Raw genomic sequence first — 25,780 nt, 5'->3', positions numbered from 1 at the left:
TTAATACATCAATGTAAATCATCCAAGAATATGACTTATTGTATTGATTAGGTGGTCAATTTAATAAATAACTTACTGTTATTATTCTAACCTGTGCACGTTTTCATATTTGTTGTCTGGTGTTTCTCACACCCTTCAGTGCACTATTATTCTATAAGCCCCAGTGGAAAATGTTTTCATATTTGTTCTCTCGTATTTTTTCACACCTCTTAGTACTTTGCTCACATCTTCAGAAATGGTAGTTTTCACTGTACCCATGGATACTAGACAAAATGTCCTCATGTCAGAAAAAATCTTATCCAGTGTTACCCTATCCCTCTTGGATAGTTTTTATTCACATTTTCAGAACGGTAGTACGTTTTCTGGCTTAAAATGTTCTTTTTCCTTGTCTCCTGCAGAAACGTATTAATGAGGTTTTACTGTAATTCTAAATCTAAATCTAAATCTAGCCTTAGAGATCCCTTAAGGGCAACGGCCTCCTGCTAAGCAGGCCTTCGCTCGGATAAACTCTTTAGGTGAGCCGTCCTAAAGAGTGTGAATGCATCAGGTGGTGCACTTTTCTTGCCTTTTAGTGACACACACATTTCTAACCTATACATCTTGTTTGTTATGTATTCTTGTTTATATATTTAAGCACACAAAAAATTTTAATTTACATTCATACACTTAGAGGAGTTCAAGGGTCTTCCATTCTTCTGTCTTTTGCTCTTCTTGTCCACTGTGCAACAGCCATTTTCTTGAACGAATTAGCCCATCGTTTCTCTTGCCGATTCTAGGACTCCACAATGTTAGTCTGTGTGTCCACCTCTTGTGCTCCATTCTTGCTATGTGGCCTCCCCATTTCCACTTCAATCTGTCCACCATGTTGAGTGCGTCTCTTATACCGGTCCTTCTGCATATCTCCTCGTTCCTCATTCTGTCTTTCAGCATGATGTTGAGGATTTTCCTTTCCATCCTGCGTTGGCCTATTTGCAGCATTTTTCTTTGTTTCGAAGTTAATGACCAGGTTTGGCATCCATAAAGCATTACTGGTTAGTACACACTTCTCCAGGACTGCAGTCTTCATACTTAGCTTTAGGGATTTATCTCCTAAAATGAATTTCAGGGACCAGAATTTTTTCCACGCTTGACCAGTTCTTAAATTTCTTTCTCCATATTGTTGTGGAATGATATGTTCTGGCCCAGGTAGGTCTAGTCCTATACGTACTACGTAGGTAATTCATTCATTCATAATTCAGTATTTTTAAAATTTTATTAAATGAGGCCTAAAAGGTCTCAGCAATAATGAGAACTCAATGTAAATGAATCAGTATGCACACAATTTTCCCAAAAGGAATACCTAAGGATATGGATTTTTCTACTTTCAAAATTCCACTAACCAAGTCCAGGACCAAACTAACGATACTAAGACACCAAAAGTAAATCACACAATCACTTGCAGTACAGCAACGAACAAAGCTCATGCGATCACATTCTATTCCTAACTTACCTCGTTAGCAGTGTTGTGCGTGCCCACGATACGGATAAATACGACCGGTCTGGGTTCAAACCTAAGCATCTGCCACGATCGACAGCTCTCTCTCGTCTTGTCAGCCACCAACTCCCAGTCCCACATATTTACAGACACCTCTACATAGTAGCTGTAACTGCGATCATCACAGTCCCACAGCAACAACCTGGATAAACAAAACAAGTAAAATTAGCTGTATTCCTTGATCATTTCCTTCGTTTCTTTTAACCAAGCCTAAGGACATATCACATATATGTGAATATTCTGTGCATATATATTTTCAAAAACTGGCAATGAAAACTGCAAGTTCTTACATTATTAAGGATAAAGTTGTTACCACATTCACCACGCAGAAGTAGGTACAATACAAGCAAACGTATTTGAAATTGGTGAAACTCATAATAGCCAGGTACTTTGCGTCCAAAAAGTCAAGCATCTGGACAGCACGATTATGTGAATGAAAAGTGGCAATATGGATATAGTGTTACAAGTGAAATGTGCCAGCTAAAAGCCTTAGATACTGAATATCCAGGGGACTAGGCATCATGGACTTCAAAGCTAGCCAGTGCAGGTTAACAAACTCAACGAGTTAAGCTAATGGGGGACAATTAGCAGCTTCTAGGCGATTATGAACTAAAGATGTTGAATTTTCATTGCTTTTTACTAAATTTGTCCTGGAAGCATTCATATATATTATTATAGAATTTTGCTTAACGCTACGACATGGGCAGAGATTATGACAAAGGTGAAGATAATACCGTGTTGCTCTAAAACAAACTTATATTTTATGTAGGATATTTTTTTTGAAAATAACACAAATTAAACTAATATTTTCTTCTTCTTTTCTTAAATTTAGAATTTCCGCTCCTAAAATTAGGCTGCGTAAATTATTCACACATATATGGTAAGTCAATTTGTACATGTATAGAAAAAGTACTTCAATTACCTCATGGACGAAATCATATAGGGTTGACCCAGTTGCACCAATATAGCACCACTACCCAGTTGGTGGCATGTATAACCAGAGTCCCAATCATAATTTTTTGTGTCACCATTCAGCAGCGCATTTCGACATCGACTCACACCTTCTATCACAGATGCACTCTTCTCAATGGTAGCAACATTTTCTTTTGGCACTGCAAATAAAATGGAACAGATTCAGAAATATCAAAATTAAATAAAGAGTAGGGGCCGATTACAGAAACTGTGTTTAGACAATGTTTACAGTTAAACAATGCCTAAGTATGGCTGCCGCATTGCAGAGATGTTACTTATCACTTAGACACTGTCTAAAACCGATGTTCAATCAGCCGTGTTTAAACACTGCCGAGAACACTGTTTAGCCTCAAATGAGAGGAGCGAATCACAATCTGAGGTTATGCACCATGAAACATGCAATTTGTATTATCATGTTGAGACGATTCCAGGAAGAAAGGTTAATCCGATGGCCTCTCAGTCACCTGCTGCAAAATCGCAGCAATTCATTTGAAATGTATGGGGAGGTAGAGCTAAAAATAATATTTTGCTTTTCAAGCGACTTGTTTCTTGAGACTGACAAAGGGACAGTCTGGTAACTCAACTTTAATACAATTCTTGGCAACCGATATATTTTATTATCCATGGGGTAAATTCCATGGAATTATAGGTCACTTCAACTACATAAATGTCAATAAAAGTTAAAAACTTAATTTTGTTCCATATTGAACGGAGATTACACTGTTAAAATTTGAATGAAGGTTCCACCTATTCAATACTAAATATATGTCGTACAAGATATTAGTTTACAACATGTTATTAATTTATTCATAGTACCGGTTTTGACATGTAAGAGCGTCATCTTCAGCTTAAACATCAAACATCAAGCACGCTGCACAAGAAGAGTCCCATATTTCAACACACATGACCATGAATTTGTCTTGATCCATTTCAAGTAATCTATTCATCTAATTAGTTTTCCTTTTTCTTTTTAGGCTTCACTATCCACATTGAACTGAGACAATTTTAGTCCAACTAAAAACATATTCAACCCACCACTTATTAAGTGCTGGCTATAATATATAATTATCAGAAGACCTTGCTAATCATATAGACTACTGGACTTTGATGTATATCTCTACCAATATCAACAGGAGTGGACTTCAATTTTACTTCGGCATTTTAATGTGTACATCAAGATTTTAAACTTGCATATCATCAATCCAACACTGAATGTTTAACAACAGTTTCACATCCACAGACTATAATGCCTGTAATGTATTGCAAGACACCACCATATATTTTACCTACTTTTCATTTTTATGTGTGAAATTTTCACTATATGTATTTTATATCATACTGTACGTATATTGTTTGTAGTAACATATCTTACTCTCCCAGTTTGCAATTTTAAGCTGAAGATAACACTCTTACGTGCTGAAACCGGTACTATGAATAAATAAATAAATAACATGTTGTAAACTAATATCTTGTACGACGTATATTTAGTACTGAATAGGTGGAACCTTCATTCAAATTTTAACAGTGTACATACATGTCTGAACTACTTGACCCAATCATCAGAGGGCTGTCACATACATCAACTGAGAGGGATTCACTTATATTTACTGCCAAGTAAGCACACATGCACACATAATAGTGAAAACTTAAAAGTAGGTTGTATGTGGTTTTTATATAGGCCTATAATTGTCGCGCTAATTCAGATAGGTTTTTGGCAACTATGAGATAGGAAAAAAGCAAATGGTGGTGATTGTTTAAAAAGGAGGACTGGGGAAGAGGAGCCCTAGTATTTGCCTGATGTAAAAGTAGGAAAACTACAGAAAACAATCTTTAGGGCTGCCGATGATGCATTTCGAACCTACGATCTCCGGAATGCAAGCTACATCTATATGGCGAGCACCGGTTACACATTACTATTGTTTCATCTTCTTTCGTGGAAGCTATTTACGAGGGTTACACTCACCACAACAAAGTTATAATCAAAGCTTCACTTCCCTGTACGGTGGCGTGTCGCTTTAGTGTCTATAATATTATGAGATTTAATTTCCACCGAAAGCGATATTCTTATCTGTGGGCAAGTAACACTTATGCTTAGCCATATTTGAGTCATGTGTAAGAAGACAAACAGCTGACTGGGGTGTTTGACGCGCGCACCGACGAATTCCACTGGTTGCGACAAGCAAAGAGTTGCATGAAAGATACTTCTATCTCCATTTTCAAAGCAATATTGAAACTTTAAATGATGTCTAGTTAAACACCGGCTGAACACTGTTTATGCAATGGAAGATCAGGCTCAATTTAGATGTCGTTTAGGTAGACGTGTAACACTTAAAACTAGTCATCGTTTCTGCAATTGGCCCTAGATATTTACTTTTTTTTTTTTACACACACACACAACGGAGCACTTTAATCAGTCATATACATTAAAGTCTAATAGTATTAAATAGAGTGAATATGTTATACTTTTCACCTAGATCTATCTACACATACTCATCGCCATCATTTTCATTTCCCCTTGTCCACCTCCTGCCAGGTCGGGGTGTTGATGCCACTTCACCGTTGCCTCTCCTTCCACAACTCCTCTTCACTAATTGTACTTCAGTCCAGTGCATGGGTCACATCCTGGCAAGATGAGATCCACCCAAAACAAATCCATGCCAGTGGCACTTCTTCCAAATGTCACTACTTCCAAAGTCCAGCACGGATGGGATATGGATGGTGGGGGCAGGTTATGGGTGAAACTGGAAGCCCCTTGTTCGGACATGCACGTTGGCAGCAGAGATGTATGATAGTCGTCTCCCTGAGACCCTGTGATTACTCAGGAATTTGGTCCTGCATCTGTGCTTGGGCAGACCTGTTTAGGATTATCGCTGTCCACCCCTAGAAAAGGTGGGTGAAACATCGGAAGTCACCTCTTATGTCCAGCTGGGCAGCCACACCCAGCGAGCGGGTCACTCCTCATGCGGTCAGAAATCAAAGCAGAAAAGTCACACTCTGAAAATTGGAACATAGAATGTGAGAGTTTTACTTGATGTGTCAGATAATGACAGGCCTGAAGGAAGAACAGCTCTCGTTACCCATGAGCTCTGTAGACTCAACATTGATGTTGCTGTTTTGAGTTTGGTTTCAGGATATACCATCCTCTGGAAGGGAAAGGAAGAGCAAGAACGTCTCATCCACGGTGTGCAATTTGCTGTGAAGACTAAACTGGTTATTGATTACCAATTTACTCCCACTGCAATCAGAGAGAGAGGGTTATGACTCCGCATTCCACTCTCAGGAGGTAATTTTATGATGTTCATATCCACCTATACTATTACCTTAGATGCTGATGATTATGTGAAGGATGAGTTCTACAATAACCTGAGCACAACCATCACCAAGATACCATCTGCAGATAAGCTCTTACCCCTTGGCGATTTCAATACCAGAGTTGGGAAAGTTGGAAAAATGTAATGGGTAAGCAAGGATTTGGCAATTGTAATGGAAATGGACAACTGCTTCTTGGGCTATGTGCAGAACATGAACTCATCATGAACACTCACTTTCGACTGCCTAACCACTTCAAGACCATGTGAATGCATCCTCGATCCAAGCATTGGCACATTCTTGTTTTTGTCATTACATGGCATTGTGATAAGGACATACTTATTACCAGAACAGCAAGAAATACTGATTATTGGACTGATTGCAAACTCCTTATTTGCAAACTCAGGATTTCCACACACCCTAAACCACCTAGGCATCTTCAAATCCTGACCAGAAGAAAGGATAACACGTTTAAACTTCAGGATGAATTCTTTGCCACAGAATTTCAGAATATGATCAATGAACAGCTAACAGTTTACCCAATTAGCACAAATGACGTTCAGAAATAATGGGCCATTTTGCAGAAGATAATCACAAAGACAGCCGAGGAAACCATTGGTTTTGTGAAGTAGAAGAGAAGACTGGTCTGATGACGACAATGAGGAAATTTTGTGTCTCATCAACGCAAAAAGGGAACCCTATCTATCCCATCTTCAAGATTCATCCTCCAACATGAAGAAAGCACATTTTTTTAGAACTTAAAAGAACATGTCAAAGATAAGAGAAATTAATAATACCTGGTGGCAACAGAAAGCTCAGGAACTTCAGAAACTACCTCATGCTCGGGACCTGAGAAACTTTTATGCTGGAATAAAAGAGCTGCATGGTCCATCTCGCTCTTCAACAGATACACTGAAAACTGCTGACAACTCTACCACTCTTACTGACAACCATGAAATAGTGGAGCATTGGAAGGAGCATTTCTCCACCCTTCTAAATCGTCCTCCCACTGCTGATGACTTTCTTCATGATGTAACTCAACAGCCTGAACAACCATGGATGGCAGTTCGCCAACTTACCAGAAATTCAGTTCAGCTCTCAATCGTCTGAAACCCAGAAAGGCACCTGGCCCAGATAACATCCCTCTGGAGTTAATCCAAGCTGGTGGTCAATCACTCAAAATGAGGATTTTCACTGTCATTCTTAAATTTTGGAAAGTCAGAGAGGTAGCCAGCAAACTAAAAATGCAACTATTATCACAATCTTCAAGAAAGGGGACACAGAGTTTGTGGTAACCATCGCGGTATATTATTACTATCTACTGTACGTAAAATTCTTGCAAGAATTCTCTTCTCAACTGCCTCCAGGTTAACTCAGAGAGTCCCCCTAGAGTCACAGTGCAGGTTTCGAACTTCTGGAGGCACAACTGAACTGATGATGTGTGCTAGGCAACTTAAGGAAATATGCAGACAGTAAGAGAATCCTCCCTTCTCAGTCTTTTATGACCTGGAAAAGGCATTTGACTGTTCCAAGACCTGCTATGTGGGCAGTACTGAAAAAATTTGGCTGTCCTCAGCATTTTGTTGATCTGGTTCAAGCCCTCCATGATGGCATGACTGGACAGGTTTGCCATCAGAATAGGATCTCTGATGAATTGACTATTACTCATGGACTGAAACACTGTTTGCTCCAACACTATTTGCATTATATTTGGCTGCCACGCTACATAAATCTTCCATGAACAACCCAGGTGTGGAGATTAGGTATTGTTTAGATGAAGGGCTTTCCAACCTAGCAAGACTTCGCTCCCGGACGCTCACCCAGGTTACAAAGGTAACCAAAATGCTGTATGCAGATGATGTTGCATCACCTACACTCACACCAGAGTAATGGCAACAGTCCGTTAACTGCTACAAGAGTGCATGTGATAGTTTTGGTCTCACCATTAACATCCAAAAGACCAAGGTCCAGGCACAACCCTTCCACATTTCAACATCACCATTTTTCATCCCGGCTACTTTTCATTTGTTTAACAGCCATTTCCACCTCTGCCATTGCAATATAACTCCATTTCTTGATCATCCTCATTTATTACTACACTCCCTTCTGCACAATTTCTCACATTCACGGGTTTATCAAAATAATCTTTCCACCTATTCTTTATCTCCTCTGGGTCTTATTACATTTCTGCTCTCTTCATTTGTTTTGTGTAGATTTTTTCTTTTCTTTTATATTTTTATCAATCCACACAACATCCTTTTCCCACCATTTACATCCTTTTCCAACTTTTCTGTGAATCTCCCAACATTTTTTCCTTTTCCTCATTTACCACTGTTTTACACTTTTAATTTCCTGACACTTAATCTTACTTTCTTCTTTCCTGTCTCTATTCCATTCCCACCATGCTTTCTTCTTTTGCTTAACAACCTCCTTCACATTTTGATTCCACCAAGGTGTCTCCTTTTCCTTCACTCTAGCCAAAGTCCTGCCACAAATCTTCTCTGCACAACTTATGAATGTGTTTTTAAATTTGGTGCATTCTTCCTCTACACTTTCTATATCTGATATAAGGACGTGCTGTTTTAATACCTCCTGAATATTTTCCGAGTTCTTTTATCTTTTGATTTCCATGCTTTTTTCTTTTGTCATTTCTTTTACTCTCAGAATATTACATATTTTCAACTTTGCTACTACTACACTGGGGTCTTCATCAAACACCTCACCTGGTAGTTCTGTTACATCCATTAACTTAAAGATTTATTTTTACAACAAAAAAAAGTAATAACTGTTTTCGTACTCCCTTTGCCTTTGCCGATATTTGTGCACCTCAGCGATAATGCTGCATGCGATCGATCACCTTTGGTATCGTTTCCTCACTATGTCCACTAGAGTTCTCTCGTCGACATTCGAAGGCGATGTCGGAGTTGATTAGTAATACCCGTCGACTGCTGTTCTCTAAAGAAAATTCAAAATGAACGAGGATAACACATTTTCGTAACAAATGCGTAAATAACGTGGCCGATAGAGTTGTTAACTCGTTAAAAATAAAGGCCAAAATAAACGATCTCTTAAGTTTAATGTTATATACCGAACTTGAGTAAGAATGTGATACACCTCACGATATGGCAGAGAACATCACTGATATCAGAGGATAGTTTATATTTTCTTGCGTCTAGTTAAATTTCGGAAAGGCTATTCCCAAGTAAATTTTAGCGAGGAGGTTATCATTTCTCTACATGCGTTTGAAATAAGTTTTCATGATACATATACGGTTAGGTTAGGTGATGCCTTTTGAAGAAAAAACTGAAATGTTTGCCACAGAAGCCTCTGGAGTGATATCATATTTCTCCGAAACCAAGATGACAATTTTTTCTCATATTCTCATGCGAAAAATCAAGGGTCGTCTTGCATTCGTGGCCTAACAGCAATGAAAAAAAAAAAAAAAAACACACACACACACAACCCCTTCGCCCCTCGCACGCATATGGAACTATCTGACAATAAACGACCTTCTCTTTATTATACATCATTAGCCGCGGCGACTGGTTGTACAGTGCCTATGTGTAACATCACTGGATCTCAGGAAATAGTGAAGAGTGAATGACATTCTATTAGCCTTTACACAATCGTTCTTAAATCTGCAGAATGGCATAAAAAATCGTGAGCCTTCAAATTCTTATAAAGGCCACGGCTACTCAATAGCAGAGTTATAACGCATCCACTGTACCTGACGCTTAGCAAAATTAAGTTTTATAGATAGCAGGGATATTTTCGTGGTGGTTCATTGTATTGTAAAGATACATGGAACAGGTAATGCCGGCAAATTTGCAACGGGTTTTCGTCGATATTATGATGACAATTTTAACTTAATAGTTATTAAACACTCGGAAATGCAGAATAATTGTGCAGCTGCAAGAAAATACGGCATAGGCGTAACTAAAGCGAATATCGGCATTAGCGTGAAGACAAAGACAGCTTAAAAATGCATTCAGTGGCTCGCAACAAGGACGCTTTAACACTTTCAACACTTTGCCCGTACGGGATACGGGCGCGCTGCTTTCCTGCTTCTGGACGGCGCCCGTATACGATACAGGCGTGATTTTCTCGTGTGTTTATATCCAGCTGCACGTATCACATACGGTTCCCGTCCCATGGTTGGAGGTAATAGTTCATCTAGTGACCACTAGAATGCAGCAGTTTTTGGGAATTTCGAAATTAAACGATAAACAGGGTATTTTTTCCTTGCCGTGACCTCTACCGAAGCACTCAATGTGCCGTGTGCTGCGCGCGCCAAATCTGTCACGCTGTCAGCTGTGTTACTGTGTAAACATATCTTCACGCTGGCTCAATGATAGTGATATTTTATCGGGAGAAGCGGGTTCAGAGATGGATGAAAGTGATGACGACCCTGCTTACGAACCGGATAACGTATCAAGCGATAGTTCAGGTAAGATTTTTATTTATTACATCACTTTGGAACGTAAGTGTTTAGCTGTATTATTTTACTCCGAATACAAACGATAGAAATACTTCGCCTAGAAATTTGGGTTATCTTTTTCGTTTAGACGAAGAGACGCAGGCTGATGATTCACCTGTGCCTGTGATTCATCTGCTACATCATCTGAATCTGATGATGAATGGTCAGAAACACATGACCAACTACAGCTACCTGTCTTCCAGTCGGCATCTGGTTCTACTCAGTTTTGCGCGGGGAGTGACAAAATGGATTGTTTCAGTAATTTTTTTAGTGATGATGTGATCAAAAATATAAAAACAGAAACTAACAGATATGCAGGTACGACAATTGCGGCAATGAAACGTCAGGGAAAACTGAAGGAAAATTCCATGTGGCACCGGTGGTCTGCAGTAAAACTTCACAAAATTTATTGGCTTTTTGCAACAATTTTGCATATGTGTGAAAGCTACTCGTTATTGCAAGCTATGCTCAGACAGGGGCAAGAAGGAAAGTGGTAAGCACGTCAGAAAAGAGAGTAGATGGTGGTGCAAGAAGTGCAAAGTAGGACTGTGTATAGTCCAATGTTTTCAGGACTAGCATACGAGAACAAACTATTTCTAAATAGGTAAATAATTTATTCCACTGCATTTGTGTTTATTTGTGGCCTAAGTAGTTGCATTAAATGATATTTTTTATTGTTTGAGCAAGATTGGTATAACCTCAATGTAAAGTTTTTTTCTCTACTATTTTTTTTCATGTTTTTTATAAGACTAGTATAATTAAATTACTTCAGATATTCACTTGTTGATTAACATCTTCATTTTGGATGGTTGACACCTTCATATGATACAAAAATTAGGCATGTAATATGTTTCGCTGTTTCATAATAACGCGTTAAAAATTAGCAAAAAGACCCAATTCACAGCCAGGATCCATGTTAAAATAGGGTAGTGTTGAAAGTGTTAAAGAAGTCGAAGATGAAATTGTGAGGTATGTGCACAAAAAGCTCAAGGGCAGAATGGCCATACCGTGCTGCAATAAACTCTTCGTTGACCTTCAACGTCCGCGATTAGGCCTATACATCCCTAGTCGCTGAAGTTGGCCAACTTTCCTGCTGTCTGTAAAAGTGTTAATTTTACTAAGTGTCAGGTACAGTAGATACCTTTATAACTCTGCCACAGAGTAGCCATGACCTTTCTGAGGATTCAAAGGCTCACATATTTTGATGCTACTCTGAAGATTTGAGAAACGTTTTTGTAGAGGCTAATAGAGAGACTTAAAAAAAATATATATTCAGGGGATTGTTGCTCACCCGGTCGCCCGCACTGGGAGTTTGTCTCCCGCCAAGTAGAATGTCATTCTCTTTTCACTATTTCCTGAAAACCAATGAAGTTACACAGAGGCACTGTACAACTGGTTGCCGCAGCTAGCGACGTAGCCTATGAGCCTATATGTTCGCGCTCTGGTTTTATGTGTGTGGGGGATTAAGGGGAGTAGTGTGGTTACTGTGGTAGCTGCCAGTGGTGTTCATTACTGTAAGGTTGTGAATGAAAGATGACCCTCAAATTTCACAAGAGATTCTGAGGGGAAAAAAAAAAAAAAGTCTTCTTGGATTCACAGAAATTGAAGACGGCAGTGTATGATGACATGGAGATTGCTCTTGTCCTTTTGTGTTTCTATGTTTGTCCAGTCTCCTACTTTTGTTGCTCCCTCTTCCCACACTGACCTGCCATCGTGTTCTTCCTATTATGTGTTACTTTCTTATCCCCCCCCTCTCTCAAACTTTCGACACTTGTCTGTTCCTTTCTTATACTTCTAATCCAAACAAATAATTTGTAGGTGCATGGGTCTGTTTGTGCAGGCTGATCTTGAGAACCATGCAGCAGATCTTAATGCAGTTTCTACCACTGAAGACTTAATTTATCACGGAAAGCTTAGGTGGATGAAACAAATTAACAAAAGTGAGTCAAGCAGTCACAATTTTAGTCAAGGAAATCAAAGAAAGAAAAACTGTCTAGTTTTCTTAGCTTATGCTGCCTAAACTGTCAATGATGGACACTAACTACAGTATGTGTGGAAGAATTGCTAGTGTTACTAACCTCTACAAAAAAAGTCCAGGATGGGATAAATGTTCCTGTAAATAAGTATAGCAAAAATATCAACCTTAAAATAAGGAACCATATTCTGAGTTTGGTCACATAACCCTTATGAAAAATTGTTTATTCACCTGCATAATCTCTAGAAAGCTCTCACAGTATACAAATTGCATGAATGGTTTTTGAGTAGTTTTAGTGAAAGCACAGGAGTGCTTTAAATATCACATCAGGAGAAAGCTTACCAGACAGGCATCTAGCAGAGCCTTGGGAAAACATTGCACTGAGCGACGTGCATACATTGGGAGATAAAACAATTAGTACTGTCAATAAGGAAATCTTATGAAGCCTACCAGCATAAAATTCAAAATAATTTCCATATAAAGGCAGGCCATGCATATGCATGTGCCACACACATACACACAAAGGATAAAATATAGTCACAGATTAGTGCATGCAGAGGGAGCAGCAGAAAGGTGATCCAAGGATACACAGAACTTGCCCTTCTTGTAGAGCAACTACTTTCATGATGTTGACTTATGACTCCCTACAAGCTCTCAACCTTGGAAGTGAGGGTATTTTAGCTGACACTGGTATACTTCATCTTCTTCAATCCCTAGCTTGGCAGTATACTGCTGTGGTCCCACTGGACTCTGGACAACAGGCACTTATGTTGAGAATATAGTTCTTCGGATCTTCCTCTATTTTCCTGAACCAGATTTTCTTTCGGGCAGTTCATTGATCTTCCAGAGGGTTGGTTATTGTTGCAACAGAAGTTGGTGCAGTAGTCGAGAAACATGACCGAATCATTGCAACCACCACTTCTGTATTTATTCTTTCAAAGGCGCCTGGTGGTTACACATTTTGTTTCAAACATAGCCATACACAGAAATCTCCGGTATCTGACTTGGTGGTGGTGATTACCGTTTTAAGAGAAAGTAGGGAGAAAAAATGGAAAGGGTCTGAAACTTCAAAAAATTAAGGTATGTGGTAAAGAAAGACAAGGGCCATGAAGGGTGTGAAAATGGAAAGACTCCCTTCACCTCTGAAACTTAATACTGTCAAGAGTTTGAAAATACAAGAGAGGTTGGGTAGGATAAATGAAACTGAGGAATCTGGCACAAGTAAATGAAAACAATGCCAGGACTCAGTTAAGGGGCTCATGGTTGCCAACCCATGCTCCTAAGTTAAAAGTCCATGGGGCTATTCGTCTTGGCACTGCATTTGTTCCTTGAGTCTGCAAAGGTCGGTCTTGAGGAGCGTCTACATTTCAGACCCATAAGGGAGTAATGAGGAGATGGATTTTAACATATAATGCAATGTTGTTCTTCCTCTTCTTCCAGAGGTACCATTTAAGTGAGGCAACTGCTACAGCAAGCTACGTGTCTAATTCTGCTACGGATGTCATTTTAACACATTGCGGACCGGGTGCCGTTCGCCCCATGCACAGCCCTGTTCCCGGCCACTTTCTAACTACCTCTAAGCTGGAGTGCATGCATACAAATAAACTGTCAGAATTTCAATAGCTTTTGAAGGACTATTGTGTATTTTTCTATTGGCCTTCCTGAATAATTGTTGAAATGCAGGGTATTTCTTGAAATTTATTTCGGCTCATAGTTTTCGGAAATATTGGTCTTTTTATTAGGGGATCGGTTGGCCAGTAATCTTTTAGACATGATTTCTTCACCTGACGTATCAATATACACAGAGGATTAATATTTTAATTTCCCTGCTAGTGACATTAGTCCACTTAAGTGTTTTAGGGGATAAGTTATGAGAATGTGATTTCTGCTCATAGTGTAAGTTTGTCTTTTCAGCTTCATACTGAAAAAATTCCTCACCAAACATAAGTCCTGCTACTTGTCCTATGTTTCCAGATTCATTAGGCTATACCTTTATACCAGGAGCACCTTCAAAATCCTCTAACCTAGGTTCACTGTTGTCCATAACCTAGTCGTCATAAAACACTGCATTATTTACAATATTTAGAATATTTACACCTGTAACACAAATATAACTTACGACTCGTTCTGCGCTACGTGAGTTCCACACCTTGCCTCGTCATCACTTGAAACATTTCCGTTAGAAGATATTTCATCGTCGAACTCTAAATACTCAGCATCACTTAATATTCGGAGCCTGTATCAGCACATAATTCGCGAATAATTTAATCTTTGTGTAAACACGTGCGATCGCTAGGCGCTGCCATCTTGCATGGCTCTTCGAACTTTGTAAACATGTTGTCAAGAAATGCAAAGAAAATCTACGATATGAAGAATACTCGAAAACAAATGCGACTATCGATTGTGTAGAACCATACGTAACAGAGTTCTATCACCCTTGACCTCCAAATAGTTCCCGTATATCTCAAAAGATAGCACTAAAGTTCAGTCTGCTGGGTCTGCTGCTAACACGAGATAACTCGGGACCGGTCCGCAACGCTCGGCTAGGCAAACACGAGTTTTCTCGGGACCGGTCCGCAATGTGTTAATTTTTTGGTATTGCTTCCATTACTTGTGCCAAGCTCAAATGCAGCCTCTCTGTCAATTCTAGCGCTCTTACAACACTGCTGGTATTAGGTTTGCAAAGCATCAGAAGTCTCATTTTTATATCCTTCATAGCCCTTTCCTCTAATTAGTGACAAGATGGAATAGTTAACCAATACAGTAGAACCTCGATAATTCAAAATCAGTTAATTCAAAATCCCGCCCAATTTGAACAAGCTCTCGTTCCTGGAAACATGAGGTACGGTTCTGCATGTTATTTAAATTGTTTAATCCGAAATACGGATAATTTGTAATTTGAATAACAATGTTTGTCCCATTGCCTAAATTCAGAGTTGAAATTCGTAACTGCCTTTACATTAAAAAATTTTTTTTTTCAGAGTAATTAAAATTCAAAATATATTCGCGTCATGATAGAACGCGTCTTCTGGAACATGCTGGGGTAGCTTTCAGTACTTTCACTCACTTCGGTGTGTCTACAGTGTTATTAAAAGAAATAAGTTTCATAATGATAGATCCGTATTGAACTGTGATTACAATAGAGTAAAATAATATATTATTATTGGTCAACCTTTTCAATACAAAATGAAAATTACATAGGGACTAGTTTCGACCTAGTAATAGGTCATCATCAGCCTGAAGTAAGTCAAAGATCGAAGAAAACATAAACAATGTAAACACAAGTACAGTCTCTTTAAAGGTACATACCAAGTGGGAAGTTGAGTAGAGATATATTAAAAATAATAACTCATCCAAATTGACGAAGCACTGAGCGGAATTTATGTAAAGTTCGGTGCGCCGTATATTATAAAAGACCACTGTGCACTAAATGATGCAATAAAGAAGAATAGTAGGTTGAATGCTGGCTTCTTCATAGCTGTTGTATAATCGAAGAAGATTACGTCGTGTTTTATAAGGTATTGATAGACATCAAAATACATGGATGTTGGAAGGCTCTTCAGTTTTTTTGAACATGGCAATAGTTGCGTGTGGAGGCTTAGGAAACCAGAGAAGCGTTATATTATGTTAAAAAATAGAGATCCTTAAAAAAGTCCCGTGCGTTGTATAAATTGTGGAAATGGAAATCGAAAAAACTTGGTTCTTAAGCGATAATGTTGTTCATTCAGAGATCAATTGAAAATAAAGAATCGTAACATAGTCTTCTCAAGATGTTCATAAACCAGAATTAATAGACGATGCGAAGTATGATGCTAGGAGAAAGCCCTTCTGCTTCTGGAATCTTGAAGGACGATGGATGTTTCACGAGGTGGAGCAACATATATGGAGTTAAATAAAGGTAGAAATAAATTCGCAGTTCAATGCGGACCATAAATTTGATTCTGAATAAAAGACAGTAAGATTTTTTTTTAATTTTTTATAAATATGTCAAAAGGAAAACTCAAGTGTGATGTGATGAGCTGAAGAGAGAAACGGAGGTAGGAAAGGATCAAAGGAAATTTTGAGGAGGTGAGGGAAGAAAAATGAAGGCAGGAGAAGAATATATAATTTTTTTTTTTTAGCTGAAGAGAGAAACGGAGGTAGGTAAGGATCAAAGGAATTTTTTTTTGAGGAGGTGAAGGAAGGAAAATAAGGGTCTGAGTTTTTTTTTTTTTATCTGGAGAGAAACGAAGGTAGGTAAGGATCAAAGGATTTTTTATTTAGCTGAAGAGAGAAATGAAGGTAGGTAAGGATCAAAGGATTTTTTTTTTTTTTTTTTTTAAGGTGGGGCTGAGGGATGTGGGAATATGGAAGAATGATTAAGAAAAGTGCTAAAAATAGAATGAACAATCGGACCTTTAATATTAGATTTTGATTGTCTGAAAAGTTGAATTAGCAGGTCAAAAAGAATGTTTGATTTTTCGGAAATGTCATTGAGATTGAAATTGGGATTGAAATATTGGTCTAAATTTATAAAGCAATTCTCTGTTATGTTAAGGAGGGGTCCTTTATTCATAATTTTGAGAATTGTCATATCTTGTTTAATGTCAGTAAATTTATGATTACAGTCATTCATGTGCTGATGATGACCTATTACTAGGTCGAAACTAGTCCCTATGTAATTTTCATTTTGTATTGAAAAGGTGGACCAATAATAATATATTATTTTACTCTATTGTGTCTACAGTGTGCTTCATATTTGTTAAGTTTGAGTAAAATCTTAATTCTTTTGTATTCAGCGTTTTAAGGAACGCCATAATATCACATAGCAGGCAGCGTGCGGAAAAGCAGAATCTGTGAACACCAGCAATGCCAACAGTTGGCGAAAAAGCGTGGCTCATTTAATCAATTCGTACGCACCGAACAATATTGTCAATGCCGATGAAACTGCATTGTTTTTTGAAGTCGAGCCCATATGGACTTACAGTTTTATAGGAGGGAAGTGACAGCCAGGAAATCATACAGGTTGGGGGGGGAGTCATTGTATTGTGTTGCAATGCACATGGAAGCTAGAGACTTCCTCCCCTCGTCATAGGGAAGTTTGATAAGCCACGATGTTTTAAGGGCATCGGGCACTTTCCGTGCAAGTACAAGGCATCTAAAAAATGCAAACAGTACAGAAATCCCAAAAATAAATCATTTGCACAGGGGATCCAGCATAATTTGTCCTCTTCTTTGAATAGTGTGTTTCTTCTTTTGATGCATGAGCTCTTCTTAATAAACACGCGCCAAAATGCACTGCTCGTGTAACACGCCCTGTGGCTCCATGGATGACGCAGGAAATACGAGACTTAATGACAGAGAGACAAAGCTTTCAGAAAATTTAAAACTGGCCAAATACCAAACGATTTTGACCTGTACAAGACCCTTCGTAACAGAACCACATAGGCCGTAAGGAATGCTAAAATAAGACATTCACAGAACATTTTGCTAACCCGAAACACGACAACAATCTGGAAAACCGTTAAAAAAAAATGGGCATAGGCAGAAATAAAATACATACTGCTGACGTTAAAATATCACTGGATGATTTAAACCAATACTTTACTACAAGACCCGTTAACATTGACGAGACAACAAAAGAACAGACGATTAACAAAATTCTACACAATGGCAATACTAACAATGGAGGAGAACAGTTATATTTTTCCCTCGTAACTCCTGCAGAAGTGAGACAAATTGCACGATCAATAAAGACAACTGCGACAGGATGTGACGAGATTGTTCCACAGTTACTGTTAAAAACTCTAGATGTAATCCTACCAACTCTAACCCACATCATAAATACCTCACTGATAACCGGCATATTCCCTTCCCTTTGGAAATATGCAATTGTTCGCCCACTCCCCAAGACCAACAATCCCGTGGAACCCAAAGACTTTCGATCCATTTGCATTTTACCATTTCTGTCCAAAATTTTGGAGAAAATAGTTCACAGACAAATAACCGCATATTTAAATAACAATATGCTTAATGACAAATACCAGTCTGGTTTTAGAAGCAATCATAGCACAACTACTGCACTGCTTAAAGTTACAAACGACATAGGAGTAGCTATGGATAAGGGAGAAGTTACTGTTTTAACTCTTCTAGACCTTAGTAAGGTCTTTGACTGCGTTGACACGGACATACTGATAGCAAAATTACGTACTCTTAATTTCTCACAAAGCACACTATCCTGGATGTATTCCTATCTCTCTGATCGCCGGCAGTGTGTATCTACAGGTGAAAATTTCTCTTCATGGCAATCGGTAGAGACTGGAATACAACAGGGGGTCAGTGCTAGCGCCACTCCTATTTTCGATCTTCATTTCAGGACTAACACAAGTAATTAAACATTGTCAATATCATGTGTACGCAGACGACATACAGATATATACACATGCACATCCTCGTGACTTACCGACTGCAATAAATAATATGAATGACGACCTAGGAAGAATATGTAGGTGGACCGATGACCATGCACTAAAAATCAATGCCCAAAAATCGCAGTGTATTCTTTTAGCTACCCAAAAACCCCACGCACGACTTACAGACATCCACACCCACTCAGTAACATTAAGAGGCACTCAGTTACAATTCAAAGACACAGTTAAAAACTTAGGGATGATAATGGATAAAAACCTTAGTTGGAACGATCATGTAACAGGTATATGTCAGCGAGTGTTTTATTCCTTACATTCCCTTAAAAAACTCAAGAGATTTACTCCCCCAAAATGTAAGAAAACTGCTTATCCAAAGTATGGTAATGCCAATATTCGACTACTGTGACGTAGTATACAGTAACCTGAATGCCTCACTTTCCATCAAGCTCCAAAAGGCACACAACGCATGCGTTCGATTTATTTCAGATATACCAAGGTTTAGCCATATTTCTCCCGCATTTGCTAGGCTTTCATGGCTACGCTTAAGAGAGCGACGAAATTTACACACTCTTTCCCTGTTACATCGTATACTGAACCTTAACACACCTGAATACCTTGCCACACAATTCCATTACCTAGCATCACCTTCTAGTATTCCTACCAGATCATCGTCCACCGCACTACTAAGCATTCCCATTCACCGCTCAACTGGCTACAGTAGATCATTTATAGTCGCCGCTAGCCGAATTTGGAATTCCCTACCTGCTGAAATTAGGAGTGTGTCAAATCACCTCCGCTTTAAGAAACTCTGTCAAACCTGGTTAATAAATAATAATGATTTCTTATAACATAGTAGGATTAGATCATAGCTAAGTATTAGATTAATTAAAACATTTAATTGCTATCTTAAGATTTTTTTTTTTTTGCTAGGGGCTTTACGTCGCACCAACACAGATAGGTCTCATGGCGACGATGGGATAGGAAAGGCCTAGGAGTTGGAAGGAAGCGGCCGTGGCCTTAATTAAGGTACAGCCCCAGCATTTGCCTGGTGTGAAAATGGGAAACCACGGAAAACCATTTTCAGGGCTGCCGATAGTGGGATTCGAACCTACTATCTCCCGGATGCAAGCTCACAGCCGCACGCCTCTACGCGCACAGCCACCTTAAGATATTAAACTGTAGATAATTTAGTGTATATTTAACTCTTCATGTAGGTGTATGTATGGTCGGACAGAATAGCAGGCTTCATAGCCTGAGTCCCGCCATATAAAACAAGACAATAAATAAATAAATAAATAAATAAATAAATAAATAAATAAATAAATAAATAAATAAATAAATAAATAAATAAATAAATAATGTTTGCCAGTTATTTATCCAATATGAATAATGTAAACGCAACTTGTTGGATATATTTCTGAAATGGTTTTTTCCATGGCATTTGAAAGGTTTAAACGTGAAAATAGGTCATTGCATGCATTAATGGGTCTTAGAATACATTGTGACGTGGTAAGGGTTCGTATTTCTGAATTACGAGAGAAGTACCATGGCGGGAAATCGTACAAGGATAGAGTCACTGTACTGTGTTGTAATGAAGATGGAAGCGAGAGACTTTCTCCTCTCGTCATAGAAAAGTTCAATCAATCTTGATGTTTTAAGGGTGTAGCGGTATAATTTAAGGACTATGTGAAATCACCGCTACACCGGAAATTTGATTATGTGGAATTCATAAAAAAAGGGGGGAATGGAAACTATCGTTTAATCTTGCCCCAAAAGAAGGGAACTCTTAGCTAATTGTTGTACTGTTGGGATTCTTATTTGTGCAAATTGTAATATAACTGTGGGCAATTGCTTCGCCATTGGACTTTTATTTGAACGTTGTTTATGAGTTTGTTATTGGGTAGCCCCGCTGCTCGATAGTCAACTGTTCTGCATGGCGCGCCCTAGCGGCCATTATTCCAAACGAAAACTTCTGTTCCAGCGGTCGGGTAGTGCAGGCGTCATGTCGCTTGGCTTGCTGCCAGTCGCTATGGCAGGCAAGAATGATTTAAAACCACCGTAAGGTGATTGTGAAGGAAGGCGTAGGCCTGTGTAATGACATTTATGTGGTGGTGGTGTAATTGTAACTTGTAAGTATGGAATGCAACCTTTTTCGCGACTACGAGTGCCTGCAGCTGAGTATAATATTTTTCTTGGGAATGTATTGCACCAAACTGTATAAGTTAGTATTTAAGAATCCTTGTCAACACTCTCGTAAGTGATCGTCTGGCATGATATTAACTCCTACAGACTTTCCATATAATCCTCACGGGATCATTCTGCAGTGTGTAAAACGCCAACGTGGCTACCTTCATCGATGTTTTGAATTAATAATAATAATTCCTTCGGGAGACGTCTTGCGAGTCACAACCTCGACATACTACTTGCAGGAGAGCAATGTGTATTCGCCAAATTATGTTCTGAGAAGATTCCCGTGTGAAACCCCTTTGATACGCTGATTTTTATATGTGGCACTAATAATAATAACAACAGCCTTACGTTGAGAGCTTATATATCCTAGTCGAGAGCAATGTGCTTGTTCCGTAAGCAGTCTTGTGGCTTTCTTCTCCCAAATCTGCTTGGGTTAATATTATATTGTGTCACATCTTGGTGATGTGATAAAGATGGGTTCCAGGCCGTAATAAATGCAATGTTTTCGAAACTACTTGGTAAAAATATCAGCTGCTGGACACTCTCGCAATTTATATTTGTTAATTTGAGATTTTAGGTAGATTCATTATATTTTCTTCCTTCTGAGGTATACGGAAATTGCTAATGTGCATACTATTATTGTAATATCGACCTTGTGACCGTTAGGTTGAGTTATCTTGATCTTATTTGTGATTCTCGGTCGCAGCTTCCATTATTGAATTCCGCTAATCTAAATATGCCCTACCAATAATTGGTATACTTATGTTATACTTAAACAAGTGAATAATTTTTACTTGATGCACATACTTATGCGTCACCAGAACAGTGTGGTTTAAAATGATCTGCTATTTAAACTGAAGCTGTGACAAGTGAAGGTGTGTGTAGTCTCTTGTATCATTAGTCTCATAAAGGCAACTGGATATTTAAAATTATTATAAATCCTAGTGAATACTGAAGCGTGCTTTGGATCGAAGTGAATTTAATTTAATTTTCCCTTTCAAATTATTTTTATTATTATTATTATTATTATTATTATTATTATTTGAAATCATCTTTTCCCTGAATTTCAATTAATGTTACTGATCTGGAGCTTCACTCCATTTCTCTTCCATTGTTGTTGGTATGCTTTCATTTGTTTTTCTGATAACGGTGTGATAAGTTTGCATTGTAGCGGTGTGCGTGTTTTAACAATACTTGTGACGTGCAGACGTTCGTTGTTGCATGGCGTACCTGTGTTGGTGATGTGATGTACTGGTCACAAGATGAGTTTTAAGTGTTTCTACATTATTGTGCTACCTTATTATTATTATTATTATTATTATTATTGATTTCCTTCTGTAACTTTTCTTTTGATGTCGGCTCCTTATTAATTTTAACTTTTTGCCTTCCTTAATGTTTCTTGAGGACATTGTTAGTGTGTTAGGGGACGCGGTTATAGGTTTAAATTTGAAACGCTTCCGTGTTCACTGAGGGATTTCAAAAATGTAATAAGCATTTTGGGGAAATTTTATTAGGACGCGCGTACCCACAACTGGTGCACCTGAGTTATTTATGACTTCCCTTAAGGAAAGATGGGTTCGAGCTCGAACAAGTAAATTATAATGAACAAGTAAATTATAATAAACAAGTAAATTGTCACAAACTAGCTAATTGTAATGAAGCTTTTAAATCTACTGAAGTTAATTGTGTCTGGGAAATATTAAATTTCTGCAAAAAAAATTAGTTGTAACTATTGGTACGGTGACTATGATTGGTGGTTTTCCTGTATACGAGCCTTGTCATCAGTTTTCCCTTTTCTTAAAGGATAATGTTTGTTTTAATTTTCTTATATTTCAAATTGCACCACCCACCCTTACTATTCTTTTAAATCAAATTATATTTTGGTCTTTTTAAGTGTGACTGAATGTCATTATTGTGAATTGATCTACCTCATATTCCTTCCACCCTCTGTTATGGTTGTTAACCTATTGGCTTCGCCCAGATTCCCATTGCTTCCCATTTCCGGTGTTTGTGTTCTATCGAGGCCCTTCTCTAAGAAGCTGGCGTGATTCACGCTGAGATGAACCTCTTTGGTGGTTGTGCTAACAATCGTGGACTCGGGGTGCGGTGTTGTGCCGCCTGTTTGATTGCCCTCTTCTGCGATTGTTGGAGTGCCATAAGGGCATCGGGTACTTTTCGTGCAAGTACAGGACATCTAAAACACATTCATTACAGTAATCCAATAAATGAAGGACTTACACAGGGGAGCCAGCATAGATTTCTCCTCGACTTTGAATCATGCTTTTTTTCCTTTCGTTGCGTGAGGATGTTTGTCAGAGAGTTATCCAAGTGCATTATTTGAATACTGTAAATGCACTTTGTTGGGTACATCTTGGATTTTTTTTTTTTCCCCTATGGCATTTGAAAGGTTTAAACTGTGATTCAAGGTTAATTGCATGAAGTAACAGATCTAAAAAAAAACCTTTCGTGACGCAGCAAGGGTTGGCATTTCTGAATTACGAGTTGGCGGTTAATTCGAAATCACGCAATTCAAAGTCCGATTTTTGCATCCCAATAACTTCGAATTAACAAGGTTTTACTGTAGTACTCTCCTTTAAACCAATAAAACCACCACAACACTCTATAATATTAATCTTTAATGAGAATGGATGCGAATCACCTAGGAAGGAGAAACTTCCTGTTAGAGGCTGAGAAGATATCTGAAAGAACATGCATTAATGAGGGAGCCCAGAGCAATGGTCCGTTTTTCTAGAGACAAGTTTGTTGCATCGTGCTGGACGCAATGCACCCAGCGCAACACACTCTCCATTCCTCTATGTAAAAGCAGTGTTGAGGAGCACTACATGCCCTACACCAGCAACATGGTAAGCCGACTGGTTCCAAATGACACTGTCTCTCGTCCAGCATTCAGAGGTAACCACGTGATATCACTAGTCAGTGCACAGTTTACAAACATACATACATAGGCCACAATGTCACAACTTGTAATAACAGGCAACTGAAACTTGCATCTAGGCATCTTAATTTGAAATAATTCTGGAAATTGATTTTACTCTTTTGTGCATTTCAAAACACGTAATACCAACGGGTAGGGACCTGAAAAATTAGCATCTATTTGTTTCAAAATTAGCATCTATTTTTTCCAAAATTAGCATCTATTTTTCCAAAATTAGCATCTATTTTTCCAAAATTAGCATCTATTTACAAAGTCAAAATAATCGCATGGTATTATTAATTTTAACGATTCCAAGTTTATGAACTGCAGTTATTGTCCTTGGTTCACACACAATACAAATTCATTGTTCAAACGAAAGCATTGTCAGTATTTCGGCATTGCTTTTTTTCAAATTGCACTGTGTCTGTAACCACTGTGTTGTAATGACACAACACGTGCTCGCTATCTACAATGTTCGTTGGGGTCCACAACTCAAGACAGTATTTAGCAAATATGCTGAACTGTCTGAACTGCAGTTAATGCAAGCATGACATCACATTTTTCACTTTCTTTCATCTGGGTTTGAATTGCATGTTTCAGAGGACAGTAACCAGACCAGATATCGTTTCGTGAGAGATCTGTTACTCCAAACAATTTCTTAAGCTCATGTAATTTATCAGTGTTATTCAAAATTATATTTTTTGGATGCAAAGCTTGAGAAATTGACACAAAATACTTATCGTTGGGGTCTTTAGCTTTCAATGTGGCTAGCTTGCACTGTGAAGAATGAGCAGCTTTGACAAATGCGTCTCTACATGCAGCCTGCTGTAGAGGAGTGAGCTTAATCAAAGCATCATTAGTTGCCGCAGAAAAATTCCCCTCACAAATTAAGGTAAAACTGGCGTCAAGGTTCTGCAGTTTGGGGTAAAGGAGATGAGAGGTAGGATACAGAGACCCTTCAAGTTCAGTAAGGAGATCAACCAATCCAGCTGCATGATCTGTGACAAAAACCATGTGGGAGTGAAGCCTATTCACTTCTCGGTCACTCAGATCAGTCAGGTACTTAATACCACAGTAGTTGATGTCTTTCATGTCAGACATCTTGAAAAATGTAACATCAGTAAAGTAAGCACTCAAATAGAAGACAGCCTGAAACCAGCTATTCCATCGGGTTATGACAGGTGCAGGAAAAAGCTTTGCTTCCTTTGAAGCACCATACTTCGATGTTAAGAATTGTAAATAATTATATTTTCGCCTTCTTGTGTTCAAAAATGCAGACTTTACCATCGCAACCACATGATTTAAATCTGTCATCACTGCGACCGAACTATTGCCAACCAAGCTGATCTTATGTGCCTAGCACTGTACATGCATTAAATGATCCCCTATGACCACACTTAATGTTTCATAACACCGGGTCATGTACCGGGCACTGTCACTAACAAACACTTTAACAGCATCATATGGTACACTATAACTGTGCAGAGCTTCTAAAACAGCACGAGAGCAGTTTGTAGCATTTCCTGCATCAAGATAGTACACAGAAACAACGTGCAGCTCTCTTTTCGATCCGGCTGGGACTTGGAATATGATGATAAAAACACAACGGCCCATTCTATCTGTAGTTTCATCACAGAGTATGTTTATGTTCTTCCCCACTAGAGCCTCTGCTGTTCTTTTCTGGTGGTCAGATGCAACTTCTAGAAAGGAAGAAAGACCTCAAATTATAACAAAATAATTTAAAATTACTGGGTCAATTGGGTACAGGTAAGATAGTTCGATATGGAAATCACACTCAAATTCAGTAACCTTCAATTTTGCGTGTGGTTTCGATGTCGTAATACCTAAACCATACTCGATCAATGAAATCGAAACTTACCCGGTAAATATAATTCGTGTAGAGTTCTCACACATGGCAGCTCTTCATTTGAAAACTCAGTGATCCAGGCTCTTAGCTCTTTGTTTTCCAGCTTTTCCGGAG

At 38.5% G+C, this 25,780-nt stretch overlaps 1 protein-coding gene across 4 annotated transcripts in view; it reads right to left on the bottom strand.

Moving 5' to 3' along the window:
• The window catches only part of BTBD9 (BTB (POZ) domain containing 9), a 154,987-nt gene that overhangs the window by 70,608 nt on the left and 58,599 nt on the right, over positions 1-25,780 (bottom strand). For all 4 annotated transcript variants that reach the window (XM_067155401.2, XM_067155402.2, XM_067155399.2 and 1 more), the window contains exons 8-9: positions 2,457-2,646; positions 1,490-1,676 (exon numbers count right to left, since the gene is read on the bottom strand). In XM_067155401.2, the coding sequence (XP_067011502.2) occupies positions 1,490-1,676; positions 2,457-2,646 (377 nt within the window). The remainder of the gene's footprint in view (positions 1-1,489; positions 1,677-2,456; positions 2,647-25,780) is intronic.

Source organism: Anabrus simplex, chromosome 11 (genome assembly GCF_040414725.1).
Source record: "Anabrus simplex isolate iqAnaSimp1 chromosome 11, ASM4041472v1, whole genome shotgun sequence".
Classification (NCBI taxonomy): Eukaryota; Metazoa; Arthropoda; class Insecta; order Orthoptera; family Tettigoniidae; genus Anabrus; species Anabrus simplex.
This window is presented reverse-complemented; position numbering and strand designations above follow the sequence as displayed.